At 45.4% G+C, this 25536-nt stretch overlaps 1 protein-coding gene across 30 annotated transcripts in view; it reads right to left on the reverse strand.

Moving 5' to 3' along the window:
• PTK2 (protein tyrosine kinase 2) overlaps positions 1-25536 on the reverse strand; it is a 253025-nt gene that overhangs the window by 67794 nt on the left and 159695 nt on the right. For 10 of the 30 annotated variants that reach the window (XM_049700344.1, XM_049700341.1, XM_049700343.1 and 7 more), the window contains 6 exons: positions 22071-22123; positions 10429-10512; positions 9418-9435; positions 2945-3001; positions 1562-1582; positions 472-569 (listed from right to left, as the gene is read on the reverse strand). In XM_049700344.1, the coding sequence (XP_049556301.1) occupies positions 472-569; positions 1562-1582; positions 2945-3001; positions 9418-9435; positions 10429-10512; positions 22071-22123 (331 nt within the window). Of the gene's footprint in view, positions 1-471; positions 570-1561; positions 1583-2944; positions 3002-5680; positions 5701-9417; positions 9436-10428; positions 10513-22070; positions 22124-25536 lie in introns of those variants that run through there. The other 20 variants (XM_049700355.1, XM_049700352.1, XM_049700357.1 and 17 more) reach the window with 6 other exon arrangements.

Consider the following 25536-nt stretch of genomic DNA (forward strand, 5'->3'; position numbering starts at 1 on the left):
GAACTGTGCACTTTAACAGAGTGAATTTCACAGTATGAGAACTGTATCTCAATGAGATGATTCTTAAATAAATCATTAAAAAAAATTCACTGATCTCTTTTGGAGGGCAACTTGGGGCAAATTAATGTTCTTTTCTTGAGAACGCAGGTAATTGGGAATGCTGGCTAACTGCTGTTGACTTTGCATCTGTTTGTTATCTATTTGTCAACTGCACCCAAGGGAACAATCATCTGTGGAATCCATTACTGATGACAGAGGCTGGATGAAAGACTAAAACGAATAGAAGACCCAGCTCTCAGGAGCTAATTTTGCCAGTTTTTGGTTTCTGAAAATAGCAAGTGAGTCGACATGCGTGATAAGCTTTATGAAGGACAACTGCAAACACCCTGAAGAACTAAGGACCCGTGAAGACGAACAGGAGCAGCCTACATGTAAGCAGGAGCGGCTCGGCTGCTGTCTGACAGGACTCACCGGGCTCGTGTAAGCGCCTTGGTGCACGTCTCCGAACTGGCCCTCTCCGATGCACCGTCCCAGTTCTATTCTTTCTCTCTGAATCTCATAGTCCCTAGCTGCAAAACATGATCCACACACCAGAAGATACTTCAGTGCAACATCCCCAGTGTAGAAAACACTGGACACACCTCATTTCATCATCATCCATGAGTAAAAACTTCATCGGTGGCACATCATTCTATGAAAATGCTTTAAACAGAGTGGAATTCTCTTAAACAGTATTTTTAAAGGAATTTATGTACCTGTTACAGCACTGCTTGAATTACCAAAATGAGGAGTTTTATACAAGGTAGATTTTTTTCATAGTTTTGAATGTCTGATTTAGCTGATTATCTATTTGATGGTTTTCTAAATAATTGCTCCAACTTTATGTATGTTTAATTAATATGAGCTATTAGTTCAGGTATTAATATATGAAGGCTAAAAAACAGTTATTTAAAGCAATTATTTTACAAGTAACTAAAGTCTGTAAATATGGAGGGAACAAAAAATTGTCTCATGAGTAGCTTTATAAGTTTAAGAGTTTTCCACTTTATTATAATCCTATCTATATTATTCACGGAGCTAAAAGAGTTTAAAGAGGGAGCTTCTAAAACCTGATTTCAAAATCAGATGACTTGGAATCAAAGTTGAACGTATCACATAATAAAGTACAAGTATTTTATATTTTTGAGAGCATGTGCCTCAAATTAATGTATTAAATTGTTATGATTTATACAAAACCAATTATTTAGCAGGCTGTTGAGACACATGGAAAGAAAATACCCACTAGGAACCTAGTGGATGATTCTAATCCAATTAACTGCTTGGTATTTTGATTTCTTCTAATTTGTCAAATTATAAATCATACAGAAAATTCAACCCAAATTTTAGAAGGTTATTTTCCTCTTTAAAATCACTTTAGCTAGTAGTTCCATTGATTTAACAGCATGAGTAAACCAATGAAAAAATTTTAAAATAAAAGTTAACTGAAAACTGAAACATCCCGTTATCATTCCATCGGTTGCAATTGCAAGCAAATGCAGTTATTTTAAAGGAATCCTGTTACCTTCATCTATTCCATAGCTTTCTGTATTGCAATTAAGAGAGAAAAAAATTGAAGACCTTGCTTAGAAATAACTAATAGCAATTAGGTTAACAACAACAAACTCGGGGAGTACGTTTCAATATTTACTTTCTTAAATATTTTGACTATCAACACGGGTCAAAAAAGAGGACCAAACACCAAACGCAAGTAACATCCTCAAGTTAACTCAGTGTGATATACCATGCTTTACATTTCTATCCCATAAATTCCTGTATGATAACTGTATTTGTGGGGTTTGGATAAAAGTTAGCCATGTTGGACATTTACCACTCAACTATGAAAATATACGAATAAAAATGTGGATACTCTGCAGGAATGTACAAATGGCTAATTGGCTAACCAAAACTTTAAACCTAAATTTAAACATTTTTCCAAATTGCTACTGCAAGTCAAAGTAAACACATTTAAGTTTTTCAGGTCTTGCCTCTGTTTCAAATCACTAACCTGGGAGCTCTTGAAAGGAGGGGTCCACCCAGGATAATGTTTGCCTGAGAGAGCTGGGCTGTTTCTCTTTATTTTGGTAACTCTCCTCAATGTATATGGTAAATCTATTGAGAACCACTTTTAAAATATTTACACAACAGGGTAAAGCACCTGAAACATTTATTTTCCAAATACATGGAGCTCTACTGAAACCAGGACATCAGATGTTGAATTATCAGGCCTCTGAGGCTGTAAGGTGGACTCCTAATTGGGCCTCTTTAAGAGGTAGGGTTAACTTTTTTTTTTAACCTGAGTGAAATTCCAAGGTTGTCTCCAACTCAAGAGCTGTGACTATATACACCCCACCACAAGGGCTGGGGCTCCCAGACTCTCTTCACCAGCAAGCTGCACAGCGGAGAGAAGCAGAGGGTGACACTGCTAGGCTGCTGTGGGGGGTGGTCAGTGAAGAGCCCTTCTCTCCCCACACCTCCAACTCGGAGCTGGACGGACTGGACGCGGGCTGCTCTTTGTAATTGCTTAGTCAAGGGCAATAAAAAAATGAAAGTTCAAAGGGGAAATGCAATTCATTAAATGTGTGTATTCAAAGAGCTGTATATATGTGTGAGTATACATATTTAACTTCAAATACTAATTTCCTACAGAGAGGGAATGCTCTAATCATTAGAGGTTATATTATCATAGAGCCAGAAAACAAGATTACAAAAACCCCATAAGTGAACTGACTTATTATAGATATTTGAGTTTCAGGCTTCTGACCTGGCAGTGGGCACATACAGTACAGAATTCTAAAGGCTGAAAAGAATATTTCTGTTACTAACTCAATAAGGTCTTAAAAGTAGTTCTAAAAGGACAATAAATACCTAAACCGTTTAAACACGAGATATTTAAAAGTCTACTCACTCGAGGGCATGGTGTAGGTATCTTCCTCGTCGATAATCTCAGCATAGTCATCTGTTTCTGTAGGAAAGGAAACACAGGTGAAATATTCAACCCCCTGGCCTTTAATGTAACTTGAAAAGGCAAAATGATCTGCCTAAACCCCCTACCATGCTGACATTATTCTTAAAACACTATTACTCCATTTTTGCTCACACATGGGTCATTTATGGAAATAAAAGTGACATCATGGTCCAACATGCCATAATACACAGACCTGTTCCTCAGAGAGCAAAGAGACTAACAGAGAAAGCCCTTGTGGAAAACAGAAAGACATGAAACAACTGTTTGCACGATTCAAACCCACCAAGCGGTACTGACTGCAAAGCTCTCCCTCAACTACACCAAATACACGTTTAAAACCACACTGCTGTCTACCAGGATTTCTCCAAACAAGACCGGTACCTCCAGAACACAGCTTAGATTTCATTCATAGTTAGACTCCACAGCACAATCTGGATGTTCTCCTTTAGAAAACAAAACGGCAGGCTGACTTTTGAGGAGATTAACTGGGCTAACTTACTTCATTTGTTCAGAGTGAAAGCAACCCAGGAATTTCTCTCCTGTAACTTTTCACTCAGATATTTAAACAGTATGCATTAATGTCAAAAGGGTAAAAGATGTGCCAAAGAGAATAAAATCAGAACAGCACATTGAAATGAGTTCTTTTCAGACGTAATGTCAAGGAGTTCCAATGTTTCCACTAATTCCTTTCAGTAATGCAGCAACTTAAGACCCACCACTATATTAGTGGGGGGAAAACCCCTTTTGTAGAAAACACCCACTCACTTGGATAACAATTACACTGAAAAATCACTCAGCTCTTGTCTGTCTTCCTCTTTCTGGAAAGAGGAAAACCTTTAGTAGCTCTATGCACAAGGGTTTAGGCTGATGGGCCAGGAAAGGAGGGGCAGTACTTCCTGAATTATCATCTGAAGAGAGATCGTTTTCAAAATTTAACCCCAGAGAAACTAAAAGCTAAAGAACTAAAAGTTCTTTCTTCTGTGCTGCCATTATTACTCCATTCAGATATTAAAATTATAGAAACCAAAGAAAATAGACACTACATATAGTTAACGGTCTCTAGATATCAACGGTTCTACATACTGCTACGGTAACGACTGAGACCCAATCTAAGAGCAACTGGAAGAATTCATTTCTTGCTTTCTTCTTTTTTTTTTTTTGCGGTACGCAGGCCTCTCACTGTTGTGGCCTCTCCCGTTGCGCAGCGCAGGCTCCGGACGCGCAGGCTCAGCGGCCATGGCTCACGGGCCCAGCCGCTCCGCGGCATGTGGGATCCTCCCAGACCGGGGCACGAACCCGTGTCCCCTGCATTGGCAGGCGGACTCTCAACCACTGCGCCACCAGGGAAGCCCTCTTCTTCTTTTTTTTAAAATTTATTTATTTAGTTTTGGCTGCGTTCGGTCTTCGCTGCTGCGCACGGGCTTTCTCTAGCCGCGGCGAGCGGGGGCTACTCTTCATTGCGGTGCACGGGCTTCTCACTGCAGTGGCCTCTCTTGTTGCGGAGCACAGGCTCTACGTGCGCGGGCTTCAGCAGTTGTGGCCTGCAGGCTCTAGAGCACAGGCTCAGTAGTTGTGGCGCACAGGCTTAGTTGCTCCGCGGCATGTGGGATCTTCCTGGGCCACAGCTCGAACCCGTGTCCCCTGCATTGGCAGGTGGATTCTCAACCACTGAGCCCCACCAGGGAAGCCCAAGAATTCATTTCTTAATTCATAATCATCATTAAAAGTGATTAAAGTAAAAACAGATTCGACTGGCAGAATGTAAAGTCAATAAATCGGTTCTCCTTTAGAGATTTAGCAAATGTTACCTATTTGTGAGTCCTGTATGCCAGGTGGATAATTTATATTATTCTTACATGTTTATAGGTAATACTACTTTCAGGATTAAAGAAAAAAATTATTTAATCTACCCCAAACCTTACATTCTTTATTCCTAAATTTCTCCCTCCTATCCTGTTCCCAGTGACCACCAGGAAGAGTGAGTGATGGTTCCTAGGCCGGGAGCCTTGCTTTTGTGTAAGGTGAGATGCAATTTGGGATGGAGGTGGTGTTAAGGCAGAGGCAAGGAAAGGGCTAAGCGGGGGAATGTGCCGGGGCTAAGGCCCCACAGACGGACACTCAGCCACTCACTCTGTCTGCAGTCGGAAAAGCTCCCGTCACGCCCCTCCCTCAGAGCACATGCAACTAAGGCTCAATTTCCTGCAACCACAGACCCACCCTTGCTGCCCCCTTTCACACAAAGCACACACCCTTAGAGGCCAAACACATTAGGTGACCCTGAGGGGCCGGATTCTGGCAGTGAAACTGCCCAGATCTCTTGCCTCTGCCGCCCTGCTACCAGATTTGCTCCGGAATCTTCAACACCCCCTGCACCTGGCTCTCAGCTCTACTAAGGAGATATCGAGGACCCATCGACTCTGCGGGCACCAAAGTTTCCCAAGGCTGTTGGGGTCACTGACCGCCTGTCCCTCCGTCTCTGTGGGTAATGGTATCTGCCACCTGAGTGTCACCTGTTCAGAGACCCATCCTCACCCCCATCACTCTCGATCACGTTGCCTGACATGTTTTGCTCAGGGCCCATCACTACCAACCCTCTGGCGGTCCTCTGGTTCCTCGTCAACCGTGTACCCCCATCCAGAGCAGAGCCCCCAGGGCAGTGGGCCCTGCTGTATGTACCTTGTTTACTGCTGTGTTCTCAGTTTCCAACCCAGGGCCGGCCGGCCCGGGAGGCACCCAGTAAGCACTTGCTGAACGAAAGGGAGGAGTGCCCTTCAACAGTGCAGGAGGGGACGGCGCTCCCCGTGACCCAGAGGCGAGGAAGCCAGGCCAGCCACAGCTGCATGTCTGGGCGCCGCTCCACCCCAGGAGCCGCTGAACCTGTCTGCACTTCAGCTGTGCCCTCACGTGCCCAATGAGAGCACGGCCACCTGGTGGGGCCGTCGTGAGGATTACAGAGATGCACGTGAAGTTGTGGTGCAGCCCTGCACAGGACAGGTGACAAACAGGTGGGAGGCTCCTTGGTTCCCTCCTTCTGAGGCCTCTGGAAGGAGCCTTCCTGGTGGGACTGTAAGCGCTTCCCAGACGGCCTCTTCTTATAAAACTCTCAGCAGGGATACCGACTCTGAACCGGCTTCAAGGAGTAAGAATAAAATGGCTCATGTGTCAGAGGCTAACACACAAAAGTGACGTGGGAAAAACCAAGTTGCATGCACTTGCATTAATTCACACAATCACAAGAGAAAGCCTGCAGTTTTTTTCTTTCAGTGCTGTGTGAATTCTACAAAAAAACTTAGGGGATTATCCAAGCTCCCTGGGCATTACTCATGACGACACGTGGGTGTGGCTATGGGTACCGCGACGTCATGTGAACTTTTGCTGCTGTGTTCTCCTTGAGTTGGTTCTTATGCAGAAAGGTCAACACTATTGAAGGTACGTGGACTTACAAAGGTTTTACCGTAACCTTCTATATAGGGCTTTCCAAGTGGGGATACTCGGCATATTTCTCTAAGAATTCTTGATACTGATTTGGTTCTATCTTCCCTTTTTCCTTCCTGGTTTTTAGGATTATGGGACAGTATGACACTGAGATGAAAGGTACTTTTACATACTCGAGGGCCCCTGAAAAACTGGAGTCCACCCTGAAACCACCTGGCCCCCAAAATAATGACATAAAAGAAGGAAAATATAAAGGAAAAGGAAACAGGTTCAAAGATCTCATCACAAATACAGGAAAGCAGCTCTGCACTCTCCACTTGACCAGGACGACAGCTAACGGAGCACTCGCCCTAACGCCAGACACCGTCACAAACAACTACACATATCGTCATTTAATCCTCAGGGGCATGGTACATGGTGGTACTGTTATCATCATCCCTGTTTCCCAGGCAGGAAGCTGGGGGACCCAGAGGCACCCTGAGTTTCTCACAGTCCCCAGCCACTCAGCGCTCCAGCAGAGCTCCTGGGCCGCCGTGTTCTGGGCTTCGTTCTTTACTATCTCCCAATACGTTTCTGGGGACTTTTATTTGTGAGACCAGATACCTGATGCTTCGAAACCTCGGAGTGTTTCCCTAAGGATGTTCTGGGACTTCACCCCCAACATGGGCATCCCTGGAAGGCTTAACTGGGTCTGTGCACTTGGGAGACAATTCTAGGACCATGAGTCAAATATTTCAAAGTAAACATTTTGAAAAATGGACAGAGACTTCTGAAACCTTGGATAACACTGTAATTTGAAAGGTTTGGTATCACAATACGTGGTAAAATAAAAATGAGGGGAAGACACGTTAAAAGGGCAGAAACTGACAGCTCAGAAATTAGGAGAGAAAGGTACAAAGTTCTCGTTTTAAAACAAAGGAAAAGAGGCCTAGTGAAGTCACTACTGAAACCAGTGACACACGCCTGTCACGCTCCGTCACGCAAAGAGCCTGAAGCCTCCGGAGTCACCGTGAAGGGGTCAGTTTCGAGCTGGAGAGGGACAGAGCAGTGGACGCTCGGCTGTAAACAAAAGGAAGTGCACCGGAGCCTGCAGGACCACAAAGCTCTCAGGAGCCAACCACTCCCCGCGGGGAAGAGGCGGGCCAGGTGATTCCCTCTCCACCTCCTCCACCTGCCCTTCGGGGCCTGACACCAAGCGCTTCTGACGACAGCCTCTGGTCGGCGCCCTGCTGCCCTCAGGAGGCCTGATGAGGCACCACCCCCAGGGCAACACATGCACAGTCACGGGATTGCTCAGCAGTTCAGTGGGACCAAGCACCAGCACAGCTTCTCACCACACCTGCACACGTGACCCTGCCGTGAGCCCTGGAGGTGGCGACCAGCTTGTGGGGGCCAGGGGCAGGAGGGCTTTCAGGAAGCCAGGAAGGGCTCCGCTGTGTTCTGTGACCTGCACCGGGGTCGGCCAGCTTTTTCTGCAGAAGGTCTGACAGTACGTATCTTAGACTTCACGGCTCACAAAGTCTCCACTGCAACCACTTAACTCTGCTGTTGAGATTGCAGGGGTGGGCAGACACGTCATGAGTGAACGTGTCACTATGTTCCAGCAAAACTTTACTGATGGACACAGAAATTTGAATTTCACATAGTTTTGATGCCAGGTACTATTCTTTGATTTTACCCCCAACCATTAAGAACTGTAATAACGTTTCTTAGTTCCAGGAGCAATACAAAAACAGAGGTGAGCCGTATTTGGCCCACAGGCCTTCGTTTGTGGAAGTCTCAGCTTATTCACCTGTAAAATGGGGATAATACTACTCACCCTAATTCAAATGTGGGGAAAAGGCACGATGTTTTCTTTAGATAAATAATGTGCTAATAACCACTCGTTAATACACGTTTGTTGACATTTTTATGCTTTCACAGTAGTCCGCACAACAACCATCAAGGCCTGTTACAGATGAAGACTCCAGAGATGAAGTGCTTTGCTCAAGGTCACCCAACTGGCCAGTTGGTGACGGGACAGGGCGAGGCTGGAGCCTGGGACCTGACCACTCACCCAGCAGCCCTGGACTGGTCACCCGTGTCCTCACCCGCACGACAGCGAGGAGAACACCAATCATGTTCTGAACCCCTGCCAGGAGACTTGCTGGTGAAGGACACGCACGCACATCGGGGGCGCCCACCCAGTAACCACCAAGGAGTCGGCCTGGAAACGAGGCTTGGAGCTGGAAGTCCCAGGAGGCAAGGCGCCTTCCAAGTCACGTTTAGTCCAGACGTCTGACTGCAAGCACTTTGCTCATATGGTGCTCAAGTTGTCGACCAGACACACACGCAAGCACAGATGGACTCTTCAGTGAAAGCGTTATTTCATTTAATCGTGAGGAAAAATGCAACCTCCTTTAATTTTAGTTTATAAACCTCACTCCGTATCGTAAGAGCACAAAGCTTCGTGCAGGCAGTACACAAAGGAAATGGAAAACAAGACACTACACGTGCTTCTAAATTTCTGGTTTATGAGAGTGACAACCTCAGCTGCCTGAGAAATACTCATCATCACTCCTGCTGGTAGTTCTCTAATTATTTTAGGCTGTTTGACTCTCAAACATCACTTTTCTTTCTTTCCTTTCCACTACCTCACTCCCAAACTGAAAATGACTATTACGTATGTGTGGAGGAGTGTGCAAATTTCTCCCATTTACTGCTGAATGATACCATTTCGACAACTTTTCTTCACCTCTAGAATTCGCTATGAATAGATACAACTTGAACTTACTACTGAGATGTGGTAAAGAAACTGACAGTTACCCTTCCCATGTCAAAGCCCTACATAATTCTGAAGAGATCACTGACTCACACCACGGTTTCTTCATACTTGTTTTGTTGGATCAAAGCCACATTTTGCCTTTCATTAAATACTGAATGATATTTATATCCATAAATAATTATATTAGTAACACAAACATGAAAATAAATATTACCGTCCCCACTAATTTCATCTGCAGATCCGGGTGGCATGCAAAGAAAGGGGGAGAGGAGAGAGGGGGGAGGGGGGGAGAGAGGGGGGAGGGGGAGGGGGGAGAGAGGGGGGAGGGGGAGGGGGGAGAGAGGGAAAACGCTATTAAAATGACAAGCAAATCAAAGTGTAAGGAAAACACAAAAATTACCCCCCCAGTCTAATTCAAAAGATAAAAGAAGATCATAGGAGTTAGCATGTTTACTTAAGGGCATTAATGCGAGTTTTCAGCGGTCCACACGTCACCCCAAGTAAATAGCAGTTTAAGTGCTTTTCTGCCGCATTAAGCAAAACTGATTGGATTGCTCCTCACAGTTAAATGTTAAAAAATGACTCTACTTGCCTCGAAAGGAATTTGTATCCTCTTGGAAATGAAAACTATGGGTCATTGACGTGTACCCCACACAATAAGCAGGGAACAGCCCTCAGCAAGCCTCCGCAGGATTCCAGCCTCTCCAAAGAAGCTCAAGGAGTACAGCACCTGAGGCTCTGCGGCCAGCTTCCACTTACAGTTATACAGTGTTTGTAGAAGTGACTCTTCCAATTGTTACAGATAATCTTCCCTTTGCTAGAAAACTCTCCCCCTTGGCCTCTGCTCTGCAGCACCCTGAGTATCTGCCCCGAGGCAGGAAAGGCAGACCCCTGGGGCTCACTTGGACCATCCTTCTCCATTAATCTCATGCCAGGTCAGGAAACCCACGAGGCAAAGGTACCTGCCGGCCCCTTTGGTAAAACACTAAGATCCCACAGGGGAAGCCAGGAAGCGACTTCTAGCCCTGTCACGCATTTAAAAACCAGCAAACGGGCAATAGTCTTCCATGAGGAGAGCGGCCCACAGCACCGCTTCCGGCAGTGGACAGCACTCACGGACCCCCAGGACAGGCACTCCCGCTCAGGGTAATCTACAAGCATCTGGTTAGGCTGCTGCCTGGGGCGCTGTGGTTAGTAAGAGTCTGTGCAAAGATGAGTGCAGTACCCGCAGAAGGAGGTTCGTGGGAACAGAAGACCAAAGGGAGAAAGCGCCTAGCTTTCTTAACTTTATGTTGGCAGTGACTGACTCCTTTATAAAGAGGCAGGAGGAGGAAAGAGAAAAACAAACACATTTTAATACAAGAGCAAACTTATATTTTAAGGCATATCAATAAAAACAAATACAAAATTGCAATTCTTTTATGTGACTACTGGCACACTTGATTTCTTAATATAACTGAGTTTTAAGAAACATATTAATATTTTAAAATGCACTTTTCCCTCTTAGGAAAGATTAGACACAGAAAGTTTTAGCAAGACATAAAGAGAGTCAGCCAGCTAAGCCTTTACAAAGCCAGCCAAGTAAAGGTACAGATACCTTTACAAATAACACAACTGAAACAAAATGAAATGAGACAAACAACAAAGACCAATAGATAAGTCAAGATTCTTGTGAACATCTAACATTCAACCACAAAGAAAAGAATTGCAGAAAACTAGCAGATCCTGATTTGTGAAAGAGCTTTATAAGCACTTTCCCCCAAATCATCAGCAAAGACACAGACCTTAAGTGTATACCTTAAATAAACTGCCTTAACATAAAAAACATAAAGACATCTGAATACATAGGTTGCAAAGCCCCTCCCCCGCCTACCAGCATCCTTTGTTCATTCACTCTCATTCATGTGCTGCAAACTCACTTGAAAGTCAACTCTCTCTTTATGAGGCACTTGCTGGATGAACAAGCACCCAGGACAGTAGAACAGAGAAGAAACAACTGCAGTACGCTAAGGGCAAGAGCAGACAAGTCAAACTAGAGTCAAAACAAGGGATGTACAGCCCTTTAAAATGCAGCGGTGACACCATGTGACAGAAATGATGCAGTGGGCATGCACAACTTAACTGCAGATCCACAGGGTCCCATCAAGAAAGGTAAGGATTCCAGGTGTGGGCCCAGGGAGAGCAGGGTCAGGATGAAGACGGCAACAACTTACGGCCATCAGTTAGGAACAGAAATGAGAAGAACTGAAACAGACAACGTGGTCACGCTCCCACGGGGTGTGCTGTTATCCCAACAATGTGCACTGTTCCATCTTCCCCCCTTAGCACACACTCAATTTCCTGTGTGATGACTCCAGAGGGCAGCTCCCTGTGTTTTATCGGTTAAGAACACGAAAACAGTGCCCTGTGCCAGGCGGGATGGAATTCCGGATGGGGTGGAGGGGCAACAGCTATAGGGGTCATTGAGATGAAACAAGAACACGGACTGTGGATTAGATAAGAGCATTCTATCAGAGTCAAATTCCCTGGTTTTGGTAAAGACACTGTGACTGTGTAAGAGGATGTCCTTGGTCTTAGGAAATGCACACTGAAACATTTATAAGTAAAGGGGCATACCATGTCTGCAACTTGCTTTCAAATGTTTCAAAAAAAAAAAAGAAGAAGACGACACACAAATGGCCAACAGGCACATGAAAAGATGCTCAACATTGCTAATTACTAGAGAAATTCAAAACTACAGTGAGGTATATTACCTCACGCTGGCTAGAATGGCCATCACCAAAAAGTCTATAAATACTAAACGCTGGAGAAGGTGTGGAGAAAAAGGAACCCTCCCCCTACACTGCTGGTGGGAATGTAAATTGATACAGCCACTATGGAGAACAGTGTGGAGATTCCTTAAAAACATAAAATACAGAACAACCATATGATCCAGCAATCCCACTCCTGGGCATATATCTGGAGAAAACTCTAATTCGAAAAGAGACACGCACCCCAATGTTCATAGCAGCACTATTTACAATAGCCAAGACATGGAATCAACCCAAATGTCCATCGACAGAGAAATAGATAAAGAAGATGTGGTACATATATATACAATGGAATATTACTCAGCCATAAAAAAGAATGAAATAATGCCATTTGCGGCACCATGGATGGACCCAGAGATTATCATACTACACGAAGCAAGTCAGACAGAGAAAGACAAATACTGTATGATATCACTTTTATGTGGGATCTAAAAAATAATACAAATGAATCTACGTACAAAACAAATAGACTCAGACACAGAAAACAAACTTATGATTATCAAAGGGGGACGTGGGGAGATAAGTTCGCAGTACAGGATGCCCAGATACACACTGCTACATATAAAACAGATAAGCCACAAGGACCTACTGTATAGCACAGCAATTATACTCGCTATTTTGTAATAACCTATAGTGGAAAATAATCTGCAAAAAAAACCCTGAATCACTTTGTTTTACACCGGAAACTAACACAATATTGTAAATCTACTATACTTCAATCTTAAAAAAGAAAAAAAAAAAGTAGAGGGAAGGAGAAAGCAAGTGGGCCAAAATAGAGACATAGTGAATTTGAGTAAAGAACATATGAGACTTCACTTTACTATTCTTACAACCATGTGTGAAATTATGGAAAAATAAAATATACAAAAATCTCTATTTGGATTCAGATTCTGGCTCCACTACTCACCCCATGACATTAGAAAAGTTACCCAACTTCTGTTTCTGTTTTCCTATTCGTACAATGAGGCAGTAACAGAAGCTTCCTCAAGTAAAGAGATGCAGAGAGGATCCATGAACTCCCAGGGCACCCGGCACAGGACAACCGCTCCAAAAGCGCAAAGCTATTCCGACCTTTCAATTTTTTATCTTATTTCTAAACTAAGGTAATGACTATTCTTCATATTAACTTAAAAACCAAATACTTTTTTAAAAATATAGCATAACTTTTTTTGAGTAATAACAAGAATATTATCCACACCATTAAAAAAAGTGTTAGGACCCTTCCTTTATTTTATCCAAGATGACTACTTTAATTATGTTTGTAAACACCTACCATGAGCTAACAGCACACTGTGTACGTGCTGGGGCTACAGCACTGAAACAGCCCCCCCCCATTCTTCCCTTGTTGAGCTTACATTCTGGGTTGGGGAAAAGACGATTAAGTGAGTCAACCGTGTGGTACATCGACATGTAAGTGCCATGGAGAAAAAACTCAGAGCAGACGCAGGACAGGGAGTGCTTTCCTGTAGGGCTGCACCTCTAAATATGGAAGGAGTCGTTTGCTAAAAGCTTTCCAGAGCAGAGGTGAGCCTGGGGCACTGGCCAAGGAGCAGCAGGGAGGTCTGGCGGGGACAGAGGGAGGGGGAGGGCATGGCAAACGTACTTCTCAGTCACCCATTTCTCAGGGCAACTGAACAGCTGATGAGCGGAGGCTGTCTTTAGAAGTGTAACAGCGGGGCTTCCCTGGTGGCGCAGTGGTGAAGAATCCACCCAGCAATGCAGGGGACACGGGTTCAAGCCCTGGTCTGGGAAGATCCCACATGCCATGGAGCAACTAAGCCTGTGCGCCACAACTACCGGGCCTGTGCTCTGGAGCCTGCGAGCCACAACTACTGAGCCCACAAGCCACAACTACAGAAGCCCGCGCGCCTAGAGCCCGTGCTCTGCAACAAGAGAAGCCACCGCAATGAGAAGCCCGCGCACCGCAACGAAGAGTAGCCCCTGCTCGCCGCAACTAGAGAAAGCCCGTGCGCAGCAACAAAGACCCAACGCAGCCAAAAAACAAGAAGTATAACAGCGAAATAAACGAAGATGACATGAATGCACCCGTGGCCATGCTGTGGCCCCGAATAAAATTCCTGCACAAACATCAGTAGCTCCAAAGCCACGAGGTGAAACACAGACTCTCTGAACCTACGGATCGGCTTAACGTCACAGAGACAGCAGCCAGATGTCACACAGCACCTACACGTGGGCTCGTAAAAACAAAATCTTTGAGTCCGAATCCGACCAAACTCCTCTCAATCCTAACGACCAGGCTGTAGGTAAGTCAGGAATACAGGGGCTGGAGGGGGACCCGCTCAACACAGCACCACGGAGCGGCACTTGGCCAGGCCGAGTGTGGGGCACAGCATACAGGACATGATTTCCTCAACAGATAAACTGCGATCAAGAAAAAAAGAAGGGGGGCGGCAGTGCACAGAGACAGGAGGAGACAGGAGACACAGCCAAGTTCACCCAGCCCTACTTGTCTGACCCCAGACTGGACGACACCAAGTGTGAAAATGCCTTAACCAGGGAATCCGAGCACTGACCGGACAGCTGGTATTAAGGAATTACTGTGAACGTTCTTACAGTGTAGTAATGTTGTTTTTAAAAAGTCTTTATCTTTTAGAAATGTTTACAGAGGAATATGCCTTCAAGGCGCTTGAGACCATCTGTGGGGAGTGTGTGTCTGTGTGGCTGGGGACAGAGGTGAGGTGTGGCTGGTTTTCAGCTGCTGAACCTGGGTGATGAGCCTGGAAGATCGCTACCCAATCTACTCTCTCTGCTTCTGTGTGCGTCTGGAGCCTCCCATGACGAAGAGTTAAAAAGCTAAGAATTCAAAAGCATGACGATATCCACCCATTCACATGGCCTCTTGCTTGTAAAAATATCAAATGCCTTTTATCTTGACTCATGCAGTTTGATTTTAACAAACTCCACAATATGATGAAGCCATGACATGCTACTAGAAACCCGTGAGGTCAAATTCCAGAATTTATATTTTAAAAGTTTCAAGCCTTCCTTTAAAATTTTTCTCTGTGAAGGGGGAAAAAAGAAAACTGGGTCTTCAGATGTTAGCAATATCTGTTTTTATGTTTAACAAGACGATACTTGGGCTTCTTGTAGTAATAAGTTTTAAGAAGATTATTAAAGTTTATTTATTAATGTGTTAATAAGTTTAGCAAGAGGATTAAGATGGTTCATCAGCTAAATAAACCCAAACACTGGCCATCGTGAAGCACACTTTCATACAGACAAAAATGCACCCTTGCTCAAAGTGCTCTAGTGAGGGAAGCGCCGCGCTGTCCCTTGCTATGCGGAGGCTATTAGGAGGGGGTGGTCACGCTCTAGTCTGGACGCCAAGTTCACAGGACTAAGAGGACGGATCCATGTGGCCTGGAAAGAGTTTCCAGGAGTAAATATCCTCTTTAAGTTTCTGTTGTGCTCATGACTGCTCCAATCTCACTCGGGCTCTTTTTCATCTGCAAGTGTCTCAGGCTACTCCCCCCGGGGGTCCTACAAGTGTCTGCCTGTCTCCAGGCTTGCAGCTGAGAGGTTCAGTCCAATTCCAGGGTGAGGAACAGGAAGCCATCTGGCTCCGGGTCCTTCTTGGGTGTTATTCTACAACACATGACGTAGATGCTTCAGCGCCCATGTGACTCCAGAGTATTCTTCTCAACTCCCTTAGGAGCCAGAGAGGTGAGGGACATCATCAAGGAGCACCCTCAAATCTCCAAAGAGGCAAACAGAGTTCAGATGCTGTGACAACGGTGCGAGAAGGGGGGCTAGGATGAAGGAAGTAGCACGGCGGGGGTGGTGGTGGGGTGGTGGTGATGGTGTATTTTCATGATCACTTCCTTGTTCACGTGCAACACGATCAACCGCCCTGCCCCTACCCGGTTAGAGACGGCTGAACGTCTCTCCTAACGCCAGACTGACTACAGACCGCTAGATGGAATTAAAAGAATTTCCAGTAAGCCAGGTACTATGAACATGTCAAACCCCCAATACGTACGACTCGGTGCACGTAAAAATCACCAGCAGCATTAATTTGATTAAATCATTTCATAAAGCATATAATTTACAAAACTTAACTTCACATGTACTAGGCGACAATACTCTATTAGGGCACTTAAAAAAAATCTCTAAAAGCTTTCATTTAAATCAAGCTTTCAGCGCAGACAGAGACTACCTTCTAAATCAGCATTATCAAAAGTGAAACTAGGATGTAAACCAGACAAGAGAAACTCTTTCGAACTTCAATACAGGGCAGACTTGTGGATTCCAACAGAACAGTCAGAAATGAGTCAGGACTATGCTATTCCTGATAAATGGGAGAAAACTACCCTGAAATCAGACTCAGACCCTGCCAAAACTACTCCTCCCTTCTACACACGAACATCTCAAGCTTTCCAATGACTCAGTGTGGTCTAATGGAAAGGCGATGGGTCTGGAGCCCAGATCTGGGTTTCCATCAGGCTCTCGGCCACTGCTAGCTACGTGAGCCAGGCCTCGTCACCTCAGCCCATCTATAAAGTGGAAACATGAGGAAGACTGTCCCGAGGTTCAAACAAGTCAGTGCTTGTGAACATGCCTGGCACAATCCCTGAGCCTCAGTCACATGTAAATAACTATCAGTACTTATATTTACAAAGCAGTGGCAGGGCAATGAATGAATAACAGACCTAGTGTTTCAGAGACTGTGAGAAAAAAAGGGGGAAAAATGCAAATAATTATTATGGACTATACATATACCACTTTATATTTTATAGAACTTTACAGTTTACAAACTACTTTTGCATATATAAAGAAACTGCTTGATAACAGAAATGCACAGTTTTCCCTAGAAAGAGTTACTTCCCATTTTCACTGTACAAACAGAATGCTTAAATAAATGCAATTAAACTATCCTGACTCTTAGAGTAAAATATTCCAAAATCAGTCTATTGGACCCATCCTAAATGGGCCGGTAAGCCCCCAGAGTGGGGCCACTTGGGTGGTCAGCCTGTATTCAGTAGAACCCAACTTTACCCAGACATTCAAGGAACCTCCCTCAGTACTTGTGAATGAGTTGGTCTTGTCAGCTCTTCTTTAAACCCTGCACTCAGAGGCTTGGGAATTGCATTTATGTATGTTGAAGCTGATTAGCTGACATGACCTCTTTCTTTTCAACAAATAAAACATGAAACTTCAATCTCAAAAAAGAAATTAAAGTAACTGCTTTAGAATTTGTAATGAAGCAGCTTAACGCAAGTAACATTTATTTTGCTAAGTTTATTTTCGTTTAGAACAATTTTTAGTCACTAACTTGAGAAACCTAAAGGTAATCTTAAACAACTGGAATGATGTTGCATGATTAACTAAACCAGAAGAATCTGTTATAGAGTAAAAAAACATTTTTTTAAATTTATAATAAATACTGAAAAAGTATCATCACAAAGTGGTGCATTTGATCATCAACGAAGGGCTCAGCAGACACAATCGAACCAAACATTTCTAACGAAAGAAAGAGGTCATTGCACTGGTTGTCATGACAGACACACAAGAGAGAAAATCGTCTTCTGATCTCCGTCCCACTACTACAACCCAGACGTGTGACAAGGGCCACGTGCACAGTGCAGTGGCCGTCACGCGTTACCTGTGTTTCTGTTACACTTAAGGCCCTACTGCTTGATTAAGGGCCTGGTTATTAAAAAATGAAACAGAACCCTGAAACACAAAAACCAACCAAACAAAAACCAAAGTTTAAACCTTTGAAATATTTAAAATTCAGCTTTATTCATTGATTTTCCTCAGAAATACCTATATTCCTGGGGTATCTTCACCAACACGAACGTGGCTCAAGCACGCCTCCCCCCCCGCCCCGATCCTGGCACCCCTCTCTCTGACCACTTACAGACCCCTTGTCTGTAGTACAAGCAACGGCCTCTCCACTATAGTTCTAACTGAGCTCCAGAACGTGTGCTTACACGTTTCCTAAAAACTTACACTGAGGCTAAAAAAAATTACTCTAGGCCCTCAGAGAAATGTGCCCAAGGAAATGCGCTATTCTGCTAGATATTTTTGTAAATCTGTTAACCTTATACTTATTTTTATAGAGAAATTTTGTCTAGGTTTCAGAGATAAACTCTGCATGTATTCAACATCAACTGTAACTGTGCCCCTACTGGAGATGATCTGATAACTACATTTCCTCCTACAATGAGATTGGAAGGAGGGCCTGGTACCCCGTCATCATGAGCTGAGAACTGTCTGAAGGCATCTAGACCCCCATTCTTCCTGCTTGCTGGCCTCCATGCCCCTTACCCCAAACCACCTAGGAGTGCATCCAGAACAGTTCACAGTGACCAGCTCACAGCAAGCGTCTGAGAGTCCAGCAACTCTCAAGGTCACTGCTCGCTCTGGGGGGTCCCTGCCTTTCCTCCTCCTGTTTCCACGCGTGGAGTGCATTCCTCCAAGTCCCAGCACCTCCCCGTACCTTGATCGGGCATCCAACTCATTTGAATACAATCACTAAGCACTATGTCCCAGACAATAAACGACAAATAAAGCACATCTTTGCCTATGATGGGGTCAGGGTCTAGTGGACAAGAAGGTTTCTAAAATCATTACATCTATTTAAAGACTATCCACAATAGTGAGACATACGGTGGGCTAGAGAACTCCGAGGAAGAAGAGTCCTGGAGTAGCCAGGGAAGGCTTCTAGGAGGTGGCGGCATCTGAAGCCAGCCTTGAAGATCAGGTAAGAACTTTTCAGTTATGAATGTAAATAGGGGAATCAGACAAGTCCCACTTTCTCCATCTTCCAAAGTGATTCTTCATCTGTACCTGGGGTAACCTTCCTTACATTGCTATTGAAAGGCAATATAGCCTAGAGGACAATAATGACCTGAGTTCAATCCTAGCTCCATTATTTCCAAGTTGTGTGACACTGAACAAGTGTGTTCACCTTTCTGAATTTCTTTCCTCCTGTCTGTGAAATGGGGAGACGACAAAGACCTCGTGAGATCGTCGTAGGGATTAACGAGATAATACCTAATGCTGTGCACAGCACGCTGAGAACCTAATAGAGACCCGTCCCCTCTTAGCTGTGTGTGACCTAGCCTGCCCTGCTGTCTGCCACTCTGGCTGGCACTGGGTTTGCCAAGTCCCTGCTTCAGCGCTCACTGTTGCGCACTGTGTGCATTCAGTCACCTGCTCAAAGAGACTCCTCTTGACCCCAGCTTTAAACAGTCCCACCCCTCGCTCTCCATTTGCCGGCTTTATTTTAACTCAGCGGCCGTCTGTCTCCTCCACAGAACGCCAGCTCCACAAGGGGAGGGCCTGGCTTTGTTCACTATCGCACCCAGCATCTGGAACAGTGCCTGGCATGCAGCAGGGACTCAGATGTATCTGTGGACGGAATTACCGTAAAACGGGAAACATAAAACTGGAGTAGTATCCACCGTGCAGGGTTTGCTGGGGCCAAACGAGATGGACCCTGACAGAAAAACAAGTCATCACGGCCGGCACACAGACGGAGCCTCAGCCACCGCCCACCAGCCTGGAGACAGATCAGCTTGCAGCGGGAGACAGACGCAGCGCTCTGCAGGGTCCGGGGTTGGGGGGGGCGGTGGTCTCCCCTCAGTGTCAGTGGCACACACACGCGGTGCCGGGTTTCCAGGCTGCTAGGTAAGGAAAAACCCCGGGGTTTAGCAACAGTACCGGCTTTCTTGGTGTCAACTTGATAACTTATGGGCGACGTGCAAGACACAGCTCCTGGCTGGCCAGGCTGCTGATATGTTCTTCTCTAGTCTTTGTGGAAGACACAAATAAAGCACACTGTGAGTCCACTTCCACAAAAGGGAGCAAGCCATAGGCGGGCTGACGAAGGGTCAACAGGAATCTAGGAAGTCAGGCCTGTCACGGAATATCCACAAGACGCGGAGAGTTCTTCCTGGCCTGTCTCGGTGAACCACCAAAGCGGTGGTCACGTGTGAAACAGCATCGCTGACTCTAAAGAACGGAAGACCTTGACAAGTGACAATGGAAAGGACGTGCCGGACGGTGGAACAGCTCAAGCAGAAGGACAGAGGGAAGGAGGCGGGGCGGAGGGCTGGACGCCCGACTTTGTTTGGCTGAAGAGCAATGTGGGGGACGGCTGGCAAGGCAGGCCGTGCACAGACCACGGGAGGCCTCGGGGGGCTGAGCTGAGGGGCCGAAACTTCTCTGACGGACTGTGAGTCATTCCTGGAGCTCCTGCCCAGGGAAGTGCCTATTTAAATTCAGTAAAGGTGGTAGCCATCAGGCAGCTACTGTGGAGAAGGGGCAGAAGCATGAACTTCTAGCCAAGGGATAACCAGGGAGAAGCAAGGAAGGCGGACTCAGAAAGGAGGGGTTGGCCGGGAGAGGTGATACCGGCAGGTGCTGTGAGGAGCAGCTGTGAAAAACCTCCTCTGAAGACGCCAGGAAATGGAAGGAACAAGACCTGAAGCTTCTGCGAGGCCTGCTGTGTTTTCATCACTAGCTGGAGTCACGATGCGCACAACAGGGCGCGTCAGCTCTGCATCACGCGGAGCAGCTGTGAAGCACGCGTGCGGCAGCCATGGTGGTGAGGGCCACCAGTGCCTCCTGGGCCTCACTCCCAAGCCTGCTTCCCGTCTGGCAAGGAGAGGGGGAGAGCACTTACGAATTGCTCAAAGCTGGCTCAATCTCGCCTCTTCCATGGAACACGCCACAGAACAGCCTTTGATGCCCAGCGACTGACAGGGTCCTTCACCACCTCGCCGCTCCGGCACGGGGTGGCCCCTCTCGCCCCGCCAGAGGGCCTGCTCTCTGCCTGCTCCACCTCCTGCTCCGCCACAGACGGGACATGAGCGCGCTTGGCGGCCCCGTGTCACCGCAGGGGTTTGGAGAGCCCAGTGGAGGCGGTGTGTGTGCCGGCAAACCTGCAGCCCGCCAGGCATCTGGCACTGCCCAGCAGTACCAGCTCCAGCCTTAACAGCACTCTCCCCCAGCAGGAAGGGATCAGTTTCCTGCGCCACAGTGCTCCGGCCCACACACACCTGCCCCACGCGGTTCATCACTGGAGCATCTTTGCTAAGCGTATGGATACAAGCACAGATATTTCTCGAGAAGGGGGCTGTGAGAAGTTTGAGGACAATAAAAAAAAATAAGCAATTCTATTTGTGCACTGGAACACTAGAAAATAATTCAGTCATCAACGAGGCAAAAGCACAAAACTAAATTTTAGGTAAAAATCAACTCAAGGTAAATTAAACTAACAGGAATTAGATCTCTTCTAAGTCAGATTGTCAGATACTAGAGTTTTAGGAAGCTATATTTTAGAAATGTGACACACATAAGAACATATATGTGTGTGTATGGATATACATGTATACGCATACATGTATAAATATACACGTATAGTATATGTATCAATATTTTAAGATACCACACCTGGGTCCACAGAAGATGCTTTTTGCTTTTTCCCTACCTGTCCTCTATTTTTCACATTTTTAAATGGGGAAAAAAGGCACATGTACTTTGAAAACATACCAAGGAAAGCACACCACACTCATCACACCAGCAAATAGTTAAGATAATGCTTATGTCAACATCTTAACTATATTTTTAAAAGAACAATATTCAAACACTGTTTTATGTTAATTGTTAAAGACAAAAGCTGTTTAAAAAAGTTTCACATTTCCTGAACTTCAAAAAATAATAAATATACAAAGTATATTGTTAATTTCTGCTGCATTACAAAGATAAGTTATAATTGCAGTTTCAAAAGTAAAAATTTTCACTCTAAATATAATTAACATGGAATTAAAACTGAAAAATAACTTGGAATTCTATACAATCCTGTGAGTAATCTAGTATTATACACGTATGTCTCATATTAAAAAAATCAGTGAGCTATATTTAAACCTATTTCATGATGGTAAAATTATTAACAATTTTAATGTTTAATTTTTGTAAGCTATTCTAGAAAGAAGTAATCCTAATAAAAATGAGCAGATGTCTAACACATGGCGATTTCCTACCACCGTGGTGGGCCCCTCTGCCTGACGCCCGTGTGGCCTCTTACCTGACACAGAGACGGCGTGGGTCCGAACGCCCTGCTTCTCGCTGTTGGCCAGCCTGGAACAGAGGTGCAAAGCCGTGAGTGCCATGCTCTTCAGACCACACCGCCAGCATTCATTCAAACCGTGAGCTGCCCAGAATCAGCACGACTGTGCCATTTCCCAGGGAGACTGCACAGTCTAGAGGGGTGATTTTGTAAAACACTGGATTCTACCACCTGAGGCCCTTAAAGTCACCAGACTGCTTTAATGTTTTAAAGACCAGAAATTAAGACAGAGAAGAGAAGGAACGCTGAACTATAACATGACTGAATGTGGTGTACGTGGCTTAGATTAACTTTAATTTAGATGCTGGACTGCAAGGGAGTGGCCGAAGTTATACCACAGAGGGAACGATGCCTGGGACTGAGATGCGAATGTGAAACACTGTTACACAACTGGCTCTGCTTCAATTTCGAGCATGTCCAAGAGCAGGCAGCACATGGACATATATTGTTATTATTTACAGACTGAAACAAGGTAAGCTTAACGCATCCGGTTATTTGTTTCATGAAACGGCTCGACAACGTTAGTGTTTTACATACACACCCACATAAAATAACATTTTGGCCAAAGGTTTCAGTGACATTTTAAAAAAATCCAAGTATAGTTCAGTTTAAAATTTTTGGAAAAGCGTAAAGCAGAGAAAAAAGGAACCCTATAGTCTTTATTTATTTTTTAAAATATTTTTGTTGCATTTCTTTAATTAATTTATTTATTTTTGAATCAATTTATTTATTTATTTATTTTTGGCTGCTTTGGTTTTTCGTTGCTGTGCACGGCTTTCTCTAGTTGCGGTGAGCAGGGGCTACTCTTTGCTGCGGTGCACAGGCTTCTCATTGTGGTGGCTTCTTTTATTGTGGAGCACGGGCTCTAGGTGTGTGGGCTTCAGTAGTTGTGGCACGTGGGCTCAGCAGTTGTGGCTCGTGGGCTCTAGAGCACAGGCTCAGTAGTTGTGGCACACGGGCTTAGGTGTTCCGCGGCATGTGGGATCTTCCCAGACCGGGGCTCCAACCCGTATCGCCTGCATTGGCAGGCGGATTCTTAACCACTGTGCCACCAGGGAAGCCCAGAACCCTATAGTCTTTAGATGTCAAAGTCACTTTGCTCTTTTTATAAAAGAAAACTTTTCCTGTTACATAAGCCTTTACTCTAGAAGTACTAAATAAGAATTTTTCCTAGTATATAGAATTTATATTAGGTAATACGGGAGCTTAAAATAGTATGTCCCCATTGAGAACTAGAAATATTCAATATGCAACTGCATAACCTCTATAACTAAGGGTTACAGCACAAAGCCATAGCCCTGAGTTCCTTTTATGGAATTCTCTAAATATGTGAAATGGTATCTTTATTATAAAAGTTTAACCAAAGTTGTTTTCTAACAAATCACCAGTTCTTCTATTGCAACTCCATGACTTATTCTCACCATCTCTGAACTACATTTATCAGGAGGTCACAGGTGCACACATTCATAATAAGCAGGTTACATCATCTGCCTCTGTATCCTGCTGATAGGACACCAGGGTCTTCCTGGGCTGCGGGCTGGGATGCTACTTCAAACCAACTTACAACTGCAGGGATATCTGCACTTCTCTGATCAGTGGCAATAACAGGTCTGCTGCTCTATGATTTGTGGAAATTCTGCTCTTTTAAAGTTTGCTTTATTTGTTCAGTTTTTCTAGGATTTGCTAGCACTTCTAACCGACTCCCTTCTTCCTGACTTTTTTATCTGTGTTTATGATTCCAGTGTGTTTTGATCCTCAAAGTCACCTCTTAAGACTTCCCACAATTGAAGATACTCTGAGCATTAGTTCCTTGCCTGATATGGGACATTAACAAATATCTATTAAATATTGTTGAGTTTGTGAAACACAAGGCCTAAAAGCTAAGAGAAAGCTGGTCTCGCCCATCCCTCCACTCGCCTGCCCAGCTGCTGTGTACCTCCTGTGTGCCAGATACGGCCCAGTGGTGGGTCTACCACGTCACGTGACCCTGGCCGTCAACGAGGTCACAGGGTGTGAGCAGCAGAGAGGTAACTGTTTAATGTGAGATAAGTTACAGGAAAACACACAGGGCTACTCCTGGGATTGGGGTGGTGGGAGGATTCCAGAGGCAGGGATGCAGGATAAGATTTGAGCAGGCCCCTGCTGAGGACAAGGCCGGAGGGAAGGAAGGACTCCAGGAACTGAAGGCAGTTCAACGTGAACGAAGAGTGAGCACGAGGAACGGGAGGTGAGGCTGGAGGAGCCGGCAGGGACCGTCGTGCAGCCTCCAGCCGGCTGGCTGAAGGATGTGGGCCTGAATCTAAGAGCAGCAGCGGTCACGCAAGGGGTTCGAGAGGAAAGGTCCCTTCTGCTGTTGTAGAGAATGGACGGGACGGTAGGCAACATGGGACAGGCAAAGATGGGTAGGAGGTGTGCAGGAAAATGGGAACCCAGAAGACCTGAGGCTGCTGTCCTTTGAGCTGGGCCCTTGGCTGGTGTTTAGGAGGGCTCCCACCAACCCCTAACTAGTAAGTGTGGTTCACTGTCCTTAGACTGTTTGTACAAGTAATATGGTTCGTGCTGAACTCCTGCCTTCCTTCTGGGAGTCTGGAATTTGGGTACACGCCAAGCAAAGTGTGCGTACGTGACCAGGCCCCCATAAAAGCTGGGGCACCGAGTCTCTAACTAGCTTCCCTGGTAGACAACACTCCACGGCATCACAACTCATTCCCGAGGATCAGGTGCGCCGTACCTGAGTCCCTGAGAGAGGGCTCTTGGGAGCCTGTCCCTGGCTCCCTCGGGACTTCATGACATTGCTCTCGGCCTGGCCAGTTTTGCTCTGCGTTCCCTGGCAGCCATACCTCACAGCTGAGAGTACGGTTACGTGCTGAGTCCTGGGAGTTCTTTCTAGAGAATCACTGAATGGGGCAGTCTTGGGGACCTCGACACAGGAGTCTACTGGAGGAGCCCAGACAGGTGATAACAGCTAAAAACCGGGGAGGGATGGTGGGAATGTCAAGTGGATGGATCTGATAGTTAGGAAGCAGAAAGGAAGGAACTGGCGGCAGACCGGTGATAGAGGAGAGAGAGTGACAGAACAGAGGTGACGCCCAGCTTCCACCCTCTCTGTCCCTATATGCAGTGGCGTCTCAGGTGCTGTATTCTCTGCAGGTGCCTTGGGTTCTCTTCAAATCTCTCTCTGAGTGCTCAGCACACAGCTGTAATTGTTTATTTACCTGTATATCTGAATGTCTAGATTGTAACTTTCACTTGGTCCCCAATTCCTAGCACAATGGCTGAGAACAGAGAAGCTTTGGCATTCTTTTCCTTGTACAGATTGAAACATCTACTATGAAATTCATGACATAAACAAATTTAAAAATTAACATAAATTACATATCTTTAATTTTCTCACTTGTAAAATAGCCAGAATGGTATCTATTTT

The sequence above is a fragment of the Orcinus orca genome, chromosome 17 (assembly GCF_937001465.1).
Source record: "Orcinus orca chromosome 17, mOrcOrc1.1, whole genome shotgun sequence".
NCBI lineage: Eukaryota > Metazoa > Chordata > Mammalia > Artiodactyla > Delphinidae > Orcinus > Orcinus orca.